The sequence below is a fragment of the Haliotis rufescens genome, unplaced genomic scaffold (assembly GCF_023055435.1).
Source record: "Haliotis rufescens isolate VD_foot unplaced genomic scaffold, xgHalRufe1.0.p SCAF_19, whole genome shotgun sequence".
NCBI classification, from domain to species: domain Eukaryota; kingdom Metazoa; phylum Mollusca; class Gastropoda; order Lepetellida; family Haliotidae; genus Haliotis; species Haliotis rufescens.
The window spans coordinates 21,086,519-21,107,471 of NW_025963879.1; the positions used below are offsets into that span (position 1 = coordinate 21,086,519).

Genomic DNA, 20,953 nt, shown 5'->3' on the forward strand with positions numbered 1-20,953 from the left:
GGTGATGTGGCGTTGTGTGAACATACATAAAGTGAGAGATTGCATGAGTACATTCCACATGCGTACCTGACCCGTGAAGATCCCGGGTAGAATAGGTCTTCAGCAACCCATGCTTGCCGTAAAAGGCGACTATGTTTGTCGTAAGAGACGACTAACGGGATCGGGTGGTCAGGCTCGCTGACTTGGTTGATGCATGTCATGATCATATCCCAATTGCTTGGATTGATACTCATGGTGTTAATCACTGCATTGTCTGGTCCAGACTTGATTATTTGCAGATTAACGTCATATAGCTGGAATATTGGTGATAACGTTCAACAAACAAAACAAACAAACACAGATACGTTCCCAAAGATTATGAACGACTATGTCCTAATAGGAGACCCGTGAAGTATCCGGGGTAGAATAGGTCTTCAGCAACCCATACTTGCCGTAAAAGGTGACTATGCTTGTCGTAAAAGGCGACTAACGGGATCGGGTGGTCAGGCTCTTGATGCATGTCATCAATCCCAATTGCGTGGATCGATGCTCATGATATTAATCACTGGATTGTCTGGTCCCGACTCGATTATTTACAGACCGCCGTCATATAGCTGAAATATTGCTGAGTGCGGCGTTAAACAACCAACCAACAAACCTAATAAGAATATAGTCAACACACAGTTCTGAACCAAACTGAATCCAGCATTCCTAGACTTAACTATTATATCACCTCCGTGACAAATGAGAAACCTGCACCTGCTAACAATCCATGCGGGAATGCTTGAGGTGCGTTCAACTTGGTAGCTACAGTCATATCTTCTTTTCGCTAAACGATGTTTTACAATCTGGAGTTCGACAATGTAAACCTTTGTAGGCTGCTCTTTCATCTTGAGATACAGATCCTGATCCCATTCTTCATCAGGACTACATATCAACCATTAGGCTTTCACGGAGCCGTAGCGAAACGTTGAAGGAGTTCACAGACGCTGTGAGCACACATGTAATTATTCCTAGCTATCCAACCATAAAATGCCGAGTCGACAAAACTAAACGCATCCTCAACAGACCTGATGCACCATCGTAGTATCATGCCTCCATGTCAGAATGATGAGATCTGATTGGCCCACGTGATCTTGATGAAACACATTAATCTCATTGGTTGAATAAATCCCTTATACCCCGCTTCGATGCAAAAAAGCTACACGCTTTTTCCGCGTCAATGAAGGTCACGGGACACAGCACAAGTTAACCTCAGCTCCATCGAACTGCTGTTTTCTATCAATTTTGATTTTGTTTTAATTGTTTTCCAATGTCATATTTACATGTCGGTAAAATAAATTCGCTGTAGGAATACTTGGAGTAAATGAGGATTTGTGCGTCCCTCGTTAGGTTTCTTCCTACTCGCTTTGTAATGTCTACCTTTTGTGAATGCAAACAGGGATTAAAAAACGATTTCAAAATCAAAAGCGGATATCGCAGATATACCCGGCGTCAGTCGTCCATGACTCGCCCTATCTGAACGGGATAAACCGGTAAGGCAGAGAGATATAATTGGTTGCAATAGGGGGAAATTTAGTCAGAAGTTTGTGCACACTGGGGCAAGTCACGGCGACCTTTCTCTCTAACTCGCGTAGCTGGTTTATGTTGAAAACTGATTGCAGTCTTCCTCGTCCATACGGTAGGTGAAGCTTCGAGATTGTACTGACAACGTAGTTAGCCGTCTCTATCCGACATTTTAAGTCGCCGACAGTGTATGTCAGTTCACATTGTCCCTGGACAGTGATATGCTTCATTGCATACTGCACCAGAGAGTGCCCTGGGATTAGAGACATTTCATTGCAGCAGGCGTTGCAACGAGATAGCCTTTATAAACTGAGGAGCAAAGAAAACTACGCCTCTCTGCGATTTAACCCGTTTGATTTTCAGTTGAAAATGAACAGTACTGACGCTTAGTCAGCAGTCAATGAGTACTTCTGCAATTTTTTAATTATTATACTATAATTTGAATTCAAATGTTTAAGCATTTTTAAAAATAATCACAATACACAATTGCTGATGAGTATCTTGGGCATATTATCTAAATACCAAAATAATTTGCTTTCTTCGGCACTAATTTACAATTGAGTTGACCACTATTAACTACGTTCCAGAGACCGCCTCTGTGGATAGAGGGTCTTCCTGGAAAGCGGAAGGTCGGTGGTTCGATCCCCGGCAGGTTTTAAACCAAATGCGTTAAACGATGGAACTTGTTCTTACCCTGCCTGCATGTGTCTGTGTGGGGTATTCATGTTTAACTACGGCATGGTGTCTCAGTTGGCTAGGGATAGTACAGTCAATCACACACGCACACACACACGCACACACACGCACGCACGTCGCTATATACGTGCAATAATCATTTCGGCTGGCTCACTACGCCTCTCACGGTTCAGAGCTCATTGTCCGTTTGAGGACGGCATGCCTGACATTGAAACTTATAAGCTTATGGCATTAAGAAAATCCGGTTTATCCACTATTCATGATAACGAAGCTGCATGAATGTTGTGTGTTAGAGGACGAAGCTCTTCCGTACGTACTCAAAAAGGCATCATTCGTGATCAACCCATGTTATTCCGGGAAAAGTCGAATAGCGATTCGTGTTGCGACCAGGTTCCGTCTTAGGGCAAACGGGCATACCTAAAACAATTGTCAACTCGTGTAATGGTTCACATATATTTCCCCATATACTATATCTATTTCAGATGCAATTTAAAGCACATCGGGACATGCGGAATTATACAGTATGATTGAACACATTTAACTGTGTCTTGGGTATATTTTTAGATGCAAGACATGTGTAAAATCAAAAATTATTTCTGAGGGATTCTTTGACGAAGAACTTGAAACCCCACTCGTATTCTGATTGGTTTGTTGTAGTAATTTTAGTTCGTTATTACCGTAGTTCGTTATAAACATATATGCAGCAAATAACCGGGACAAAACAAACAGTTCGATTTATCCGACAGTTCGTTATAACCGTAGTTTACTGTAATTGTACCGCAATTTCAACCAGAGAGGTGACCTGCAAACATCATTCGTCACCACTCGCCCCTTTCCGTAACCTGCAAGAAGACTCGTCCCCCTATCGATGAATGATTTGTGCGAAAATACGACAAACCAATCAGAATGCGCGTATGATTTCAAGTTCTTCGTCAAAGAATCCCTCAGAAATAATTTTTGATTTTACATATGTCTCGCATCTAACATTATACCCAAGACACAGTTAAATGTGTTCAATCATTCTTCATAATTCTGCATGCCCCGATGAGTCGCTATGAGGCTTGTCCCGGAATAACACGAGTTGGTCTCGAATGCTGCAAACATGATACATGAAGGTTATGATACGTTTATGTAATCTGGCTCTGTTTGCCTCATATACGATAAAGATCCTGGAAACCTTGAAATGCCTCGATATCCATCTATAAATTTATGCATGTATCTCTTATGTGAATGTGTATGTGGGGTATACGTGCGTGTGCGTGTTAGGAAGTATAATTAAAAATATATATAACATGTTCACATACCTGACAAGGACAGACGATTTGCTACGGCAATATTCATTGTCATGCACTGGACTGTTGGCTTTACATTCGTCCACTGACAAACGTGTTTTTTCACAAAGGTCGTCACATTATTCGCACTGGAAGTCTTCTCTGTAAACTCGACTAGTTTTTCTACTGTCTTATCTCGTCAAAAGTATCAACCTGCGACCGATATATGATGTTTACCTTTTTTTTGTTTGAACATAAACATCAACAGCTCTTCATTTAGTAAAATGTTTAATGTTCTGTAAGCGAATGAGTATCTTTTAACGCCGCTTTAAGCACGGGACACAACAAAATGGGCTCCGCGCATTTTACCCATGTGGGTCTTCGGCCATTCGTCACCACTCGCCCCTTTCCGTAACCTGTAAGAAGACTCGTCCATTATCGACGAATGTTATGTGCGAAAATACGACAAACCAATCAGAATGAGCGTATGATTTCCAGTTCTTCATCAAAGAATCCCTCAAAAATAAATTTTGATTTGATATATGTCTAAAAATATACCCAAGACACAGTTAAATGTGTTCAATCATACTGTATAATTCCGCATGTCCAGATATGCTTTAAATTGCATCTGAAATAGATATAATACATGCGGAAATATATGTGAACCATTACGCAACAAGCTGACAATTGTTTTAGGTGTGCCCGTTTGCGCTAAGACGGAACCCGGTCGCAAAAATGGCCATGAGAGGGGCTATTCGGCTTGTCCCGGAATAACACGAGTTTATCACGAATGGGTCTTAGGCGTGACGTGCGAACGCTTTAACCACGAGGCTACCCCAGCGCTCCCTGTCAGGAAGTACGCATGCATATGTAATAAATAGATTACGATATTAAAATGTCTACGCAATCTGAAGATAATTCCAGCATGAGAGTAAATCTGTTAAATGTTCTCATTCAGCCATCATATATCCGATATGCTTTTGGTAGACGTTTCTCTTTTATGTGATTTAGATTGATCGTGTGGTTGAACGCATGTCACTAAATGCAACTTTAAAGACATTACATAACTCCTTTCAACCGTACCGTATTGTAAAGCGAACAACACAAGCTGGAGTGAAGGGCGTCCTCGTGCGATACCCTATTTTCAGTCCTATAGTCCCTATTCGGGATGGCCACGTGTGCTTGTTTGTTTAACGCACGATAACTTTGCACCCCACACTTGTGCACCCCTACATCCTTGACCCTATATATATACTAGTATATGCACCCGATAGCTTTGCACCCACACCTGTGCACCTCTACACCCTTGACCCTATATATATATATATATATATATATATATATATATATATATATATAGTATATGCACCCGATAGCTTTGCACCCCACACTTGTGCACCCCAAAATCCTTGACCCTATATATATATATATACAGTATATGCATCCGATAGCTTTGCACCCTACACTTGTGCACCCCTACATCCTTGACCCTATATATATACTAGTATATGCACCCGATAGCTTTGCACCCCACACTTGTGCACCCCTACATCCTTGAACCTATATATATATATATATATATATATATATATATAGTATATGCACCCGATAGCTTTGCACCCCACACTTGTGCACCCCTACATCCTTGACCCTATATATATATATATATTATATGCACCCGATAGCTTGGCACCCCACACTTGTGCACCCCTACATCCTTGACCCTATATATATATATATAGTATATGCACCCGATAGCTTTGCACCCCATGCCTAAAAGCAGTATATCCAAACGTTAAAATTGCTTTCTTAAACTCGGGTTTAAAGTTTGACATGACATGACATTGTGTAGCCATGGCACATGACATTGTGTGACCATGGCACGAAGGCGATTATCAAACGCCACAAGATGGCAAATAATCGGCATTCATAACGCAGGAATGTCTGGTAATGCCACTGGTCGGAATTTGGGGTATCATCACACTGTCGTAAGCCGTTTAGTCGAGAAACATGCTCAGACCGGTGATGGACAGGACCGTCCCAGATCCGGAAGACCTCCTGTGACGACACATCGCGAAGACAGGCACCTTCTTCGTCTCACACGCCGAACTACTCGTCTGAAACAGCTGTGGTTGCCCAATCACAACAAAGCTGCTCGTTTAGCATGGTGTATTGCGCGACAGAACTGGAATCTGAGAACTTGGAGACAGATCCATTGGTCAGACGACAGTCGCTTTCTGCTCCACGTCACTGATGGAAGAACGAGAGTTTGAGGGCACCGGGACACGGCCTACACCCACAGGAACATTAAACCGACTGTTGCATACGGCGGGGGCTCGGTAATGGTTTGGGGTGTATCTTTCATGATTGCAGGTTGGATTTGGTCACCATAAGGGGCAACTTAACAGGGGCTCAGTACATCCGGGACGTTTTGAGGCCAGTCGTCGTTCCTCATTTTGACAACCACCCTCCTGCTACTCGACCTCAGTAGATAGATGACAATGCCAGGCCTCATCGTTCGCATGCTGTCGTGGATTACACGAGGGCAATTGCAATAACGACTCTACCCTGGCGAGCAATGAGCCCAGATTTGTACCCCCTTGAACATGTTTGGAATATTCTGGGGCGGCGCATAGAGGCAAGAGATCCTCCTGTACAAGATTTACGCCAGTTGGAAGCAGCATTGCATCAGGAGTGGTTGTTGTTGACCCATCAACAGATCCAGCGTCTGACTGGAGGCATGAGACGTAGGGTGGAATGCGTCATCCGGGCACGAGTCGGTCATACCCGCTACTGATCTGTTTCACGTGTCATGTCCCGTCCGGAGACCGGAAGGTCAGGGGTTCGATCCCCGGTCGCGTCATACCAAAAGCCGTTAGAAGATGGTACTTGTTGTTACTCTGTCTGGCGCTCGACATTAAGGGGCAAAAACAAGGACTGGTCGGCTCGGAGTCAGTATACTGTGTCTGGGTGGGGTATTCATGTTAAACTGCGGGATGGTATCTCAGTGAGCTAGCACTATAAATCGGCATCAGTCCGGACTAGTACAATCAGCCACACACATACATACGTGTATGCACGTCGCTATATAAGTGCAATAATCTGGGACGCGACGTTAAACCCCATCTCACCTCACCTCACTGCATGCTTTTGACTTGCATCACTCATTGTCCCAGGAGGCCCCGGTCCTGCCCATTGTCTCTTTGATAGCCCAAGCTGACCACGGGTCAACTTCAATGTTTGGATTTTATACATTTGAAATTAGTTGCCAGTATATTTTGTGAAGGAAGGACATTTCTAGTTCTGTGTATATCTGAATGTTGTTGTTTGAACGAACCAACTTCTACTTAACGTGAGGGCATCCTTCTAAGCTTGTTCCTCCCCACCTAATCCTTACGCCTGGATTATTTCACAATATCAGTGGTTAATTTGCCTTTATTGTTTTAGCTAAATGTAGGGATTTTGGCATGTTGTTGTTTTGGGAGACAACGATTTGGAACCTTGAGGTATGTATCCTTGGACATTTGATACAAAACAGCTGGCAAATGATATATATTATTTAAAATGAATATCCCCAGGTTATTCGGGTGCTGCCTGGAGTTATTGAATACAAACTGGTGTAGAAAAGGCTATTTTAGGGAACTGTTTTTTATTGTTTATTGTTTATATTATAGTGGCAGATAGGAATGTGCCATCTTCCCGAGGCAAGAGAGTTAACTGACTATAAAGGTCCAGTTTCCACTCTTGCCGTTTGGCTGGACAAACGAGTCCATGCATAGTCCAATCAAAATCGCGCAACGAAATCGAAATCTGGTTCATAAACTGTCATGCAGATTTCGGTCGATTGCAGGAATTGCAAAGCATGTGCACCGCCAACTCGTTGTCAACAGATATTTTCTAAATCTTTTCATGTTTTTAATCAAGGTGCTCAAGTGATGTGATACACTTTGCGATGTAAGACTCGTTTTATCATAATATTGATCTTGATTATCGACCAGATCGTCTTGACTGGGCGCCGGCTTTTTGTTTGAAGCAAATGCAAGTGATACGAGAATTTGAATCTGATTGATCAATAGGAGAGGCATAGAAGGGAACTCGTAATAGCCACTGGTGGCGCTACAATCGAGCCCAGGAATTCAAGCCTAGTTGGGCAAGGGTGGAAACTGGACTTTTAAAGTCAGTTAACTCTCTTGCCTCGGGAAGATGTCTATCCTCCAACAGTTGAGAAGGTTGAATCAGTCTTGTGTGGGCTAAGTACACTAAAACTCTGCAAATCATTGGACAGATTCTTTCTGCAGTCAAACAAGTCAGTGTCACTGGATGTTATCCATTATCAGTAACTAAGATTGCTTATAGAGATCCATATCTCCCTGTAAGCATACATGTACAGATACCTTTTGATTGGTGTATATCCGGACACCGTATATAATCTGAGCCATTGAGTATTTACTCACATCATTCCCACTTGGTATTGATAGTTTTCTGTGGATATTCAATATATTGTTGACCCGTGAAGATCCCGGGTAGAAAAGGTCTTCAGCTACCCATGCTTGCCGTAAAAAGTGACTGTATATCGTAAGAGGCGACTAACAGGATCGGGTGGTCAGGCTCGCTGACTTGGTTGATGCATGTCATCATATCCCGATTGCGTTGATCAATGCTCATGATATTAATCACTGGATTGTATGGTTCAGACTCGATTATTTACAGACCGCCGTCATATAGCTGGAATATTGCTAAGTGCGGCGTTAAACAACAGCGGACATACACACAGTAAATAAAGACCTGTAAACAAATACATGGAACTTGAAAAGGACACATCGAGTAACTATGCAGAGCGTTGTTATGCTGTTGAGTTTTTGTGGGTACAAAGTGTGAAGCCCATTTTTGGTGTCCCCCGCCATGATATTGCTGGAATATTGTTAAAAGCAGCGTAAAACCACACCCAATGTTCGAATTTTTTGAAAATTATGTTGCATATTTGAACGTAAGCAGCTCAAATAATTGATAATAGTGATTAATTATGCGTATTTTACGCAAATACGCAGTTCACAAAGGTGTCGTTGTACGAAACAACTTTAGCGTTACGATATCAAGGTATGGCAGTTGCGATCACCTTAGCGCTAAGATCGCTTTGTACAACGGCACCCCTGACCTCCTGTATTTTATGTATTGTCTGTTTAGTATACTTAAAAAAGGGGATGCATACCCAAACTTGCCATTCCTATATCCGTGTAGAACCATCAATTGTAACCCCTCTACATGTAGAACAGTATCTATGCTGATGCTATAACATTCGGTGCTCGCACAGTTACATTTACTGAGGCTTGTTACGTTGTTTTATTGATTTCAGTATTTTGTGACCCGTAACGTCCAGCCATGTCTGTTCGAGTCAGCCCCGAAGAGCTGGAGGAGTACAGGGACTTTGCAGTGGAAGTCGCCACAAAGGCAGGAGAGGTATGTTGTTTCAACAGTCGTCACAGTATTAGTAGGTTATCTTAGGATCCTTGGTTTGTCAGCCACAGACCCTTGCTGGTTGGTTGTTTCAACAGTCGTCACAGTATTAGTAGGTTATCTTAGGATCCTTGGTTTGTCAGCCACAGACCCTTGCTGGTTGGTTGTTTCAACAGTATTCACAGTATTAGTAGGTTATCTTAGGATCCTTGGTTTGTCAGCCACAGACCCTTGCTGGTTGGTTGTTTCAACAGTCGTCACAGTATTAGTAGGTTATCTAAGGATCCTTGGTTTGTCAGCCACAGACCCTTGCTGGTTGGTTGTTTCAACAGTCGTCACAGTATTAGTAGGTTATCTTAGGATCCTTGGTTTGTCAGCCACAGACCCTTGCTGGTTGGTTGTTTCAACAGTCGTCACAGTATTAGTAGGTTATCTTAGGATCCTTGGTTTGTCAGCCACAGACCCTTGCTGGTTGGTTGTTTCAACAGTCGTCACAGTATTAGTAGGTTATCTTAGGATCCTTGGTTTGTCAGCCACAGACCCTTGCTGGTTGGTTGTTTCAACAGTCGTCACGGTATTAGTAGGTTATCTTAGGATCCTTGGTTTGTCAGCCACAGACCCTTGCTGGTTGGTTGTTTCAACAGTCGTCACAGTATTAGTAGGTTATCTTAGGATCCTTGGTTTGTCAGCCACAGACCCTTGCTGGTTGGTTGTTTCAACAGTCGTCACGGTATTAGTAGGTTATCTTAGGATCCTTGGTTTGTCAGCCACAGACCCTTGCTGGTTGGTTGTTTCAACAGTCGTCACGGTATTAGTAGGTTTTCTTAGGATCCTTGGTTTGTCAGCCACAGTCCCTTGCTGGTTGGTTGTTTCAACAGTCGTCACAGTATTAGTAGGTTATCTTAGGATCCCTGGTTTGTCAGCCACAGACCCTTGCTGGTTGGTTGTTTCAACAGTCGTCACAGTATTAGTAGGTTATCTTAGGATCCTTGGTTTGTCGACACCTTTAACTTTATCCCTTGTTTGTCAGCCACAGACCCTTGCTGGTTGGTTGTTTCAACAGTCGTCACAGTATTAGTAGGTTATCTTAGGATCCTTGGTTTGTCGACACCTTTAACTTTATCCCTTGTTTGTCAGCCACAGACCCTTGCTGGTTGGTTGTTTCAACAGTCGTCACAGTATTAGTAGGTTATCTTAGGATCCTTGGTTTGTCGACACCTTTAACTTTATCCCTTGTTTGTCAGCAACAGTCCCTTGCTGGTTGGTTGTTTCAACAGTCGTCACAGTATTAGTAGGTTATCTTAGGATCCTTGGTTTGTCGACACCTTTAACTTTATCCCTTGTTTGTCAGCCACAGACCCTTGCTGGTTGGTTGTTTCAACAGTCGTCACTGTATTGCCGGTTACACTAATGATCTCTTGTTTGTCAGCCGAAGGCCCTTGCTGGTTGCCGGTTTAACCTTATCCCTTGTTTGTCAGCAACAGTCCCTTGCTGGTTGGTTGTTTCAACAGTCGTAACTGTATTGCCAGTTACACTAATGATCTCTTGTTTGTCAGCCGAAGGCCCTTGCTGGTTGGTTGTTTCAACAGTCGTCACAGTATTAGTAGGTTATCTTAGGATCCTTTGTTTGTCGACACCTTTAACTGTATCCCTTGTTTGTCAGCCACAGACCCTTGCTGATTGGTTGTTTCAACAGTCGTCACTGTATTGCCGGTTACACTAATGATCTCTTGTTTGTCAGCCGAAGGCCCTTGCTGGTTGCCGGTTTAACCTTATCACTTGTTTGTCAGCAACAGTCCCTTGCTGGTTGGTTGTTTCAACACTCGTAACTGTATTGCCAGTTACACTAATGATCTCTTGTTTGTCAGCCGAAGGCCCTTGCTGGTTGGTTGTTTCAACACTCGTAACTGTATTGCCAGTTACACTAATGATCTCTTGTTTGTCAGCCACAGACCCTTGCTGGTTGGTTGTTTCAACAGTCGTCACAGTATTAGTAGGTATCTTAGGATCCTTGGTTTGTCGACACCTTTAACTTTATCCCTTGTTTGTCAGCCACAGACCCTTGCTGGTTGGTTGTTTCAACAGTCGTCACTGTATTACCAGGTTAGCTGAGAATCTTTGGTTTGTCGACACCTTACATAGACTGGTGGATTGTTTTTAACAGTCGTCACAGTATTGCCAGTTAAACTTAGGATCCCACCTTTGTCGACACCTTACAAAGACTGGTGAGTTGTTTCAAGAGTCGTCACGGTATTGCCAGGTTAACTAATGATGCTAGGTTTAATTGTCAATCCCGGGCTTTCCTCCCACATTGTGCTTAAACCCTTAAAACAGGATAAATCAACATATTCTTTATTTGGCAAATTTTGCTGTTTGTTTTTCTAACAGATGATTAAAAAGGCCTTCTATAAGACAAAAACTGTAACCAACAAAGGGAGCGGCGTTGACCTCGTGACGGAGACTGATAAAGCTGTAGAGAAATGGGTGATAGGGTTCATCAAGGAACGCTACCCTGATCACAGGTGTGTAGAGAAATGGGTGATAGGGTTCATCAAGGAACGCTACCCGGAGCACAGGTAGGTGTAGAGATATGGGTTATAGGGTTCATCAAGGAACGCTACCCTGATCACAGGTGTGTAGAGAAATGGGTGATAGGGTTCATCAAGGAACGCTACCCGGAGCACAGGTAGGTGTAGAGAAATGGGTTATAGGGTTTAACTGTGATTTAATGCTACCCTGATCACAGGTGTGTAGAGAAATAGGTTATAGGGTTTATCAAGGAACGCTAGCCTGATCACAGGTGTGTAGAGAAATAGGTTTTAGGGTTTATCAAGGAGCTCTACCCTGATCACAGGTGTGTAGAGAAATGGGTTATAGGGTTTATCAAAGAACGCTAGCCTGAGCACAGGTAGGTGTGGAGAAATGGGTGATAGGGTTTATCAAAGAACGCTACCCTGAGCACAGGTAGGTGTAGAGAAATGGGTGATAGGGTCTATCAAGGAACGCTACCCTGAGCACAGGTAGGTGTAGAGAAATGGGCGATAGGGTTTTTCAAGGAACGCTACCCTGACCCCAGGTGGGTGTAGAAAGGCGTAGAGTTCTGAGTTCAAGGAACACTAACGGAATCATGATTGAAGGCAAAAATGTAGGTGTGGAGAAGTGGTTCAAAAGTTCCTGAAGGAAGACTACCCCGTTCATACGAAGGTGTAGATAATTGGGTCATAGGGTTTAACTGTGATATAATGCTACCCTGATCACAGGTGTGTAGAGAAATAGGTTATAGGGTTTATCAAGGAACGCTAGCCTGATCACAGGTAGGTGTAGAGAAATAGGTTATAGGGTTTATCAAGGAACTCTACCCTGATCACAGGTGTGTAGAGAAATGGGTTATAGGGTTTATCAAGGAACGCTTCCCTGATCACAGGTAGGTGTAGAGAAATAGGTTATAGGGTTTATCAAGGAGCTCTACCCTGATCACAGGTGTAGAGATATGGGTTATAGGGTTTATCAAGGAGCTCTACCCTGATCACAGGTGTGTAGAGAAATGGGACATAGGGTTTATCAAGGAACGCTACCCTGATCACAGGTGTAGAGATATGGGTTATAGGGTTTATCAAGGAGCTCTACCCTGATCACAGGTGTGGAGAAATGGGTTATAGGGTTTATCAAGGAGCTCTACCCTGATCACAGGTGTAGAGATATGGGTTATAGGGTTTATCAAGGAGCTCTACCCTGATCACAGGTGTGGAGAAATGGGTTATAGGGTTTATCAAGGAACTCTACCCTGGGTTATAGGGTTTATCAAGGAACGCTACCCTGATCACAGGTAGGTGCAAAGAAATGGGTTATGGGGTTCATCAAGGAATGCCTGATGAATGAGATAGGCTATTGTTCTCCTGAGAAGCGAACCGAGGAATATATTGACGTCATCGTTTCGCGGGCATGCGACTCAAACATATACAGTACTCCTTGTGTACTCGAGGTTCTTAGGCAAGGAAAGTTGAACATATGCTTCATTTTACTGATGCGACACTTGATGATTTCATTGTATATTTCAGGTTCATAGGCGAAGAGACCACAGACCTTGACGCTCCCTTTGACTTCAGGGACGACTTGACGTGGATCGTTGATCCCATTGATGGCACCAATAACTTTGTACATAAGTAGGTCATGAAGAACTGGTGTTCCGATGCTCTACAAGGTGTTATCGTGTAGAAAGTTACTGCATTCTCACTTTGCATGGAGGATTTTGGGGCCTATTGGTCATAGCGTTCGCTCTTCGCGTGGAAGACCCGGTTGCTTTGGTTTGTTTGTCGTTTAACGCCGCACTCGGCTGTATGACCACAGTCTGTAAATAATCGAGTCTAGGCCAAACAATCCAGTGATTGACATCATGAGCATCGGTCCACGCAATTGGGTTGGATGACATGCATCAACTAAGTCAGACCTGACCACCCGATCCCGTTAGTCGCATCTTACAACAATCATAGTCGCCTTTTACGGCAAGCATGGGTTGCTGAAGACCTATTCTACCCCGAGTCTTCACTGGTCACCCGTACTCGATTCCCCACAAAGTTACAATGTGTAAAGCTCTTTTTGGGGGTCTCCGTGAAATTGCTGTCCCCGTAATTAATGTTGTATTTTTGCTAAATCTGCGAAACAACCACCTCACTCCCTTTCTGGTCCGTAAAAATCTTGGTAGAGAATAGGTCTTCAGTAACCCATACTTGCGGTAAGAGGCGACTAACGAGATCGGGTGGTCAGGCTCGCTGGGTGATGCACGTCATGGTTTCCGAATTGTGAAGATCGATGCTCATAATGTCTATCATTGGATTGTGTGGTCCAGACTCGATTATTTACAGACCGCCATCAAAAAGCTGAAATATTTGCTGAGCGCGACGTTAAATACCCTAAAAACAAAAACCTCCCTTGCTGCATGTTCACTGCTCAAAGAAATCGGGTTAGATTCTCCATCAAGCCAATTTCTGGTGTTCCAAACAATGATATTGCTGGAATCCTGCAGAAAGAGGTGAAACACACAACTCACTCATTCGCTATGTTTTTAGATTAACATCTTGTCTCTGAAATGAACATATCGTACAGTAATTAACAGTTGTTCAATTATCTTAATAAAAATATAATAAAAGGGAGCCCAGAGACTCTCTTCATTTTCAGATATCCTGATACTGCAGTAATCTAGACTTGCCAAACATTATAGACTTGCATGGGCTGTATTTGATATATATTTGTATCAGGGTCTGTAAGACAGACTACTATTTGTTCACTGTGCAAAGGGGCGGTCGGGTAGCCTAGTGGTTAAAGTGTTTGCTCGTCACGCTGAAGACCCGGGTTCGATTCCCGACATGGGTACAATGTGTGAAGCCCATTTCTGGTGTCCCCCGCCGTGATGTTGCTGGAATATTGCTAAAAGCGGCGTAAAACCATACTCACTCACTCACTCACTGTGCAAAGAACTCGGGTACGATTCTTCACATCAAAGTTGATGCCTCGTGTCCCCACTAGGAATTGCTGGAATTTCATAAATGCTGCAGCTCACTTACATTTGGGTTCCAGCGTTCCAGAAGTAGCGTTTTCTATGGGGTTAACAGCCAATAAGAAGGTATGGTCACTTCTGTCTTTATAGGTATTTAAAGAAAATGAAATTTTAACTGAAATGTTGATTTACACGACTGTTGCCTTGTTAATGTTTGGATTTTATCATCGATACCTGTTAATGACACGGTTGAAATGAGGGATAAACAGTGGTATGTACTGCTTGATTAGTTGGTTGGTTTGTTGTTTAACGCCGCACTCAGCAATATTCAAGCTATATGACGGCGGTCTGTAAATAACCGAGTCTGTACCAGACAATCCAGTGATTGACATCATGAGCATCGATCCACGCAATTGGGGAACGAGGACATACATCAACCAAGTCAGCGAGTCTGACCACCCGATCCCGTTAGTCGCCTGTTACGACAAGCAAAGTCGCCTGTTACGGCAAGCATGGGTTGCTGAAAACCTATTCTACCCCGGATCTTCACGGGTCTGTGCTTGATAAGTCCGCCAGTTATAGAATTGTGTGTATAAAGGATAATGTACTTAAAGAATGACAGCTTGATACGAATGAACCACTAACAACTGATTCCTTATGGCTTATTTATCCAAAATTACCCTTTTTCGGGTAAATGCATCAAGCATTTCAGCCTCTGTTTCTTTGATGCAGGTGATAGTGGGTGTGATCAACCTACCTGTCCTTGACCTTATGTACACCAGCATGAAAGGTCATGGGTCATACTGTAATGGAAGAAAGCTTGTTACAGGCAGCGTTGAAGGTGAGAAGAACAATCGAAGACGGCGAGTTGGTTTCAACTCCGCTTTGGAAAGTATTTCAGTTAAATCATGGTGTCATTTTAATGGGGGACAAACAATTGAAGTGACAGGTCAATGTTCAACACCTTGATGAAAATCGGGGACACGGGTGGCCCACTCGTCTAAGACGCCGCCATTCGCTGTGCAGAGTTGCGTCCCTTGGGCACGCCAGAAACCTATGATTGTGGGTTCGAATCCCGGTTCGCCCCGATTATGTTTTTAGGTTTGTCAGCACCATACCCGTTTCACCGAAACGTCTGAGGCCTGCATCACTTCGAGCTTTCCTCCCACATTAAGCTGACACGCCGCGATATAACTGGAAGACTGTTAAAGCGGCGTTAAACCCAACTCACTCACTCACTCACTTGATGAAAATCACGAAGTGAGGGAGTGTTTATGATATTACGCCGCTTTTAGCAATATTCAAGGATTATCACGATAGACACCAGAAATGGGCTTCACACATTGTACTCATGTGGGGAATCGAACCGGGTCTTCGGCGTGACGAGCGAACGCTTTATCCACTAGGCTACCCCACCGCCCCTTGCAAACCATGGATAATCGTCAGAGCGAATTCAAGATTCTGACAAGCAAGCCATGCAACTCGTCACGTCGGTTCCCATTCAGTGCCTTCATTAACCAACCATTTTCTATGCAAAAAGGACGGAGGGCATCGTTGCTCACAAAATTGATCACTGGATTGTCTGGTCCAGATTTGAAGTTTTACATGAAGCCGTCATTTAGATGGAATAGTGCTGAGTGCGGCGTTAAAACAACAAACAACATTTACTAACACAGTAGATTTTCAAGATATTTATACTAACATTTAGTCTTACCATAATATAGTGAATTTTCGACTTCGTAGTTTCGTAAACAAACATTCCATAATATTTTCAGGGACTAACCATTTAATATTCTTTTGGGGTAAAGCTGGCATTTTTATTTGAGACAGAATATTGTATCTGTCAGCGCTTCAAACCATACATGTTGCCTCTGAAAGGCGCCAAACAATCCAGAATATACAGCATCTCTCCCCACCCCCCGCCCCCAGAATATGACCCGTGAAGATTCCGGGGTAGAAAAGGTCTTCAGTAACCCATGCTTGCCGTAAAGGGCGACTATGCTTGTCGTAAAAGGCGACTAACGGGTGGTCAGGCTCGCTGATTTGGTTGACGCATGTCATCGATCCCAATTGCGTGGATCGATGCACATGATATTAAACACTGGATTGTCTGGTACCGACTCGATTCGCCGTCATGGAGCTGGAATATTGCTGAGTGCGGCGTTAAACAACAAACCAACCAACCCCCAGAAAATAATAAAGAAAATACCCCCACCCTCACCCCAAATCGCACCTTTGAATATCAAATGCTTGGCCCCTTTGTTTGAACTAGGACCATGGATCTTGGTCACACTTAACATTTAATGGTCATCCTTTTCTGATTTCAGAGCTGAAGAAGTCTATTGTTATCTATGACACTGGCGCTTTACGAACACCATGGAATGTTGATACCGTGCTCAAGAATGTACGCAATATTATCACGAAAACTCACGGGTAGGTGTCCAGAGAAATAAAACCAACTCCTCCATGCCTTGAGGATACTTAGGTTTTTTGTCACATCTTGGAACATGTTACCTAAGTGATAATGAAATGTATAATTAAATCATATACTTCAAATTTATTCCACAAAATGTCAGAATGTTAAATCGTCTTTTTTGTGTTGAATAAAACGAAAATACACCATTAGATACCTCCATTGTGTCAAAAGCCATCTTCCTGAGGCACGGGATTTAAAAGAACGAGGCTGGAATTTCGTGGCTCAATCCAATCGCCACCAGTGTCCATTTCGAGTTATATCCAGAGTTGGGAATAAAATGTCTGATTGGTAATTGTTTTACTGCAGTCATAGCAAAAACTACTTACATACATGTATCAAGCGATCAGACCATGCGTTCACTGAAGCTTTATCTTTACTCAAACATATAAAAGTAAAAAAGAATGTGTGCATCGTCAAAATAAATGCGAAAATTAGCGACATGTAGTGTAACCACCAAGCTAAATAGTGAGTTTTTGTCATTAAACAATATATCACGTGACTAACCACGGGTCCGGGTAGTCCTGTGGGTAACCGGGTCCTACTCAGGACCCACCCGACCCTAGTTACACATCCCAGCCCAAGAAGACACGAAGGAGATATTTGTGAGAAGAAATGGAGTTGTTAAATCAAAATTCTCTAAAGTTTTCTATTGTTTTTCCCATGGTGACCTAGCGTAGAAAGTGTCCCCAGCACGCCATTGCGTCAACGCAATGTCATGGCGAAGTTGTGTTGATTCTGGGCTGGAACTGATCCCGAGCAACCCCATGCTTGTTGAAAGTGCCTTTACGCCTCAACCGTATGGGTCATTGCTCATGCCAATCACTGGGTTGTCTGGTCCACAATAGGCAATTTACAGGCCTCCATGATACTTCTGTAATGTTGCGGGGAGCGGCGTTAAAACAGCAAACAACACATGCATTAACCAAGTCAGCGAACCTGACCTCCCGATTCCGTAAGTCGCCTCTTACGTTTGTTTGTTCAACGCCACACTCAGCAATATTCCAGCTGTATGGCGGTCTGTAAATAATCGCGTCTGGACCAGACAATCCACTAATTGACATCATGAGCATCGATCCACGCAATTGGGATCGATGACATGCATCAAACAAGTCAGCGAGCCTGACCACCCGATCCCGTTAGTCGCCTATTACGACAAGCATGGTCGCCTTTTACGGCAAGCATGGGTTGCTGAAGACCTATTCTACCCCGGATCTTCACGGGTCTGGTTGCTGGTGGCTAATTTTAACTGGGTTCACTTATTTCAGTATATTGGTTTGTATTTTAGTTTGCGGACATATGGGGCTGCAGCCGTCCATTGCTGCAAGATGGCTGAGGGCCACGCCCAGGCGTTGGTGGAGTATGGTCTCTACTGCTGGGACTTTGTAGCTGGCTTGCTGATAGCACAGGAGGCGGGAGTTCACGTCATGGACCCGGACGGTAAGGCGCCCGTCGGGGAAGGGGTGTGCAAATGAAATTATTTGGGTAACAGATTCATTAGCAATTTGGATGGGTTGGAGGCTGGCTCAGTAAAAGTATTCATATGTTTATTTCTAGGAGCGAATATGCAACTAAGGTTATACTAAAGGGAGGAGAAATAGGGTTAACGCCATGTTCAAGATTATTGCACTCACATAGGGAAGTGTGTGTGTCTGATTGTACTTGTCCTGATTAATTCCGGTTTTCTAGTTCAAGCCTACTGTAATACCATGCCACAGTATTTGTTTAACATAAAAACCCTACTCAAACACGTCATACTGACTCCCAGCCCGGTCCAGTCAGTGTTTTATCCTCTTAATGCCAAGCGCCAGGCAAGGTTACAAATATAAGTGAGTGAGTGAGTGAGTTGGGTTTAACGCTGCTTTTAACATTATTCCAGTTATATCATGGTGTGTCATCTTAATATGGGAGGAAAGCCCGAAGTGATGCAGCTCTCGGACGTTTACCACTTCGGTGAAACCTACGGGTATGGAGCTGACACACCTAAAAACATAATCAGGGCTAACGGGGATTCGAACCCACAATCATAGGTTTCTGGCGTGTCCAAGGGACGCAACTCTGCACAGCGAATCGCGGCGCCTTAGACGACTGGGCCACCCGTGCCCACATTACAAGTATTAGGGCTGGGACAATACACCAACTGAGCGATCCGATACATATCACATACCTTACTCGATCCGATATGTATCACAATACTTGCATGTGCTCTTATCTGTGGTGCGTAAGCCATCTTTTTCATAGACAGGATGGCCAAATACCTGGTGCACTGATGATTTACAGTTGGCGGTGTGAAGTATGGCACAACAAATGAAAATATTTATGTTTTCACTATTAACTTGCACTACTGATTAGTGTTTAGTGGAACAGTTATTAAATCAAACATTTAAGGTCAGAATCGATATTTGATACTTAGTGTGTGACTGATGGATACTTGTATCGAGAAGTAAAAAATCCTGATCCACCGATGATGCATCCGTGCATGTTCCCACCACTACAAGTACCATCTTTTAACATCTTATATGCAGCCATGAGCCACCGACCTTCTCCTGGCAGACTATCTGTGCCAGAAAGTGTTGGTGTGTCACTTTTACTGTACATTGTGAAAACTGTTCCTTGTACAGTGAGCAAATGGAAGATAAAGTTTTACAGACCGCCATCATATAGCTGGACTGTTGCTGAGTGCAGCGTTAAACAACAAACCAGCATTGCTGAGATTGGGTGCCAATGATAAGTAGTAATTACATTAAGAGATGTGCTGCTTGACCTGATGCTTCTGACCTCCAGGTGGGCCATGTGACCTGATGGGACACCGGATCTTGATGGGGTGCACGGAGAAAGTAGCCAATGAGTTGTCAGCAATGATCACCCACCACACGATGCACAGGCCATGAAGCAGACCAACATCCATCCACATGGCTCATTTAACTGAATGTAACCAATATTAATAACTTAGCTGGACTAGAAATGATTTCTGGTTAAGGTATGGTCAAGATCAGGACAGGGGGCACTAAGATCTCTTTGTGAAACAGGGCACAGATGATCAGGCCTTGTGTTGTCATACTCTCTACTCATGCCTTCACATAGCCTCCTACTTCACATTATGTTTGCTTCAATCAACAAGGTTGTTTTGGTTAACTTTGAAAGTCTCAAAACACAAAGTAAGTGAAGTCCCATCTTCCCGAGGCAAGGGAGTTAACTGTCTCCATAAGTCAAGTTTCCACGCTTGCTGAACTAAGCTTGGCTGTCTGGGCTCCTTCGTAGCAGCAGCAGCAAGTTATGTCCCATCTATATCCCTCCTATTTAACAATCAGATTCCACCTCTCATATCACTTGCATTTGCTTCAAAAGTACAAGCAAAATGACGTGCCCAGTTAAGGCGGTCTGACAGATAAAACCGGTCTTACCTCGTGAAGTGCATCAAATTATGTCAGCACCTTGAAACGATTAGGAAAATATCTGTTGCCACCGAGTTGACAGAACACAAATACAAATGCAACATTCGACCAAAATCTACATGGCAGTTTACGAACTGGATGTCATTAAGTGATTTTGATTAGACTATTCATAGCCTAGCTAGTCCAGCCACAATGTAAGTTCATAATTCCAGCCTAGTTCGTCAAGGGTGCAAACTGAAATTTGTATAATCAGTTACCTCCCTTGACTCTGGAAGATGGTCGAGTCCAAGCTTCATATATCAGTGAAATATACACACAATAAATAACCAAATTAATTTTGAGTTGTTTGTGTTCAAACATGCATAAATAAAACAACAGTAGAACACTTTAGGTCATTGTCCAATGTAGTCTTTTCAACTTGCGTACCTGCATTTTTTTAGATTCTTTTTCACTGATCGAGTGCAGCCATCACACATACATAAATTCTAATGAATACAAAACAGGCGATGTCTCACCTGTTGTTAAAATACAATATCAGTATTGATACAAATCATATGCAACAAAATGAAAACATAATCCCATTCAACAACATATTTTTTTTATACACCGTTGTTGGAGGTGACAA

General features: G+C 43.2%; 1 protein-coding gene across 3 annotated transcripts; it reads left to right on the forward strand.

The window, feature by feature from the left end:
• The first annotated feature begins 1,505 nt into the window (after window positions 1-1,505).
• Window positions 1,506-20,718, forward strand: LOC124135286 (inositol monophosphatase 1-like). 3 transcript variants are annotated; one of them, XM_048398987.1, is made up of 9 exons: window positions 1,506-1,660; window positions 8,866-8,969; window positions 11,355-11,488; window positions 13,025-13,129; window positions 14,541-14,586; window positions 15,193-15,301; window positions 16,788-16,893; window positions 18,222-18,373; window positions 19,718-20,718. In XM_048398987.1, the coding sequence occupies exons 2-9, from the start codon at window positions 8,892-8,894 to the stop codon at window positions 19,822-19,824; spliced, it is 837 nt and encodes a 278-aa protein (XP_048254944.1). In that variant the 5' UTR covers window positions 1,506-1,660; window positions 8,866-8,891; the 3' UTR covers window positions 19,825-20,718. The 3 variants fall into 3 exon arrangements, with proteins under 3 accessions (XP_048254944.1, XP_048254945.1, XP_048254946.1); XM_048398988.1 differs by lacking the exons at window positions 1,506-1,660; window positions 8,866-8,969; window positions 11,355-11,488 and adding an exon at window positions 11,497-11,598; XM_048398989.1 differs by lacking the exons at window positions 1,506-1,660; window positions 8,866-8,969; window positions 11,355-11,488 and adding an exon at window positions 12,704-12,792.
• The last annotated feature ends 235 nt before the right edge of the window (window positions 20,719-20,953 follow it).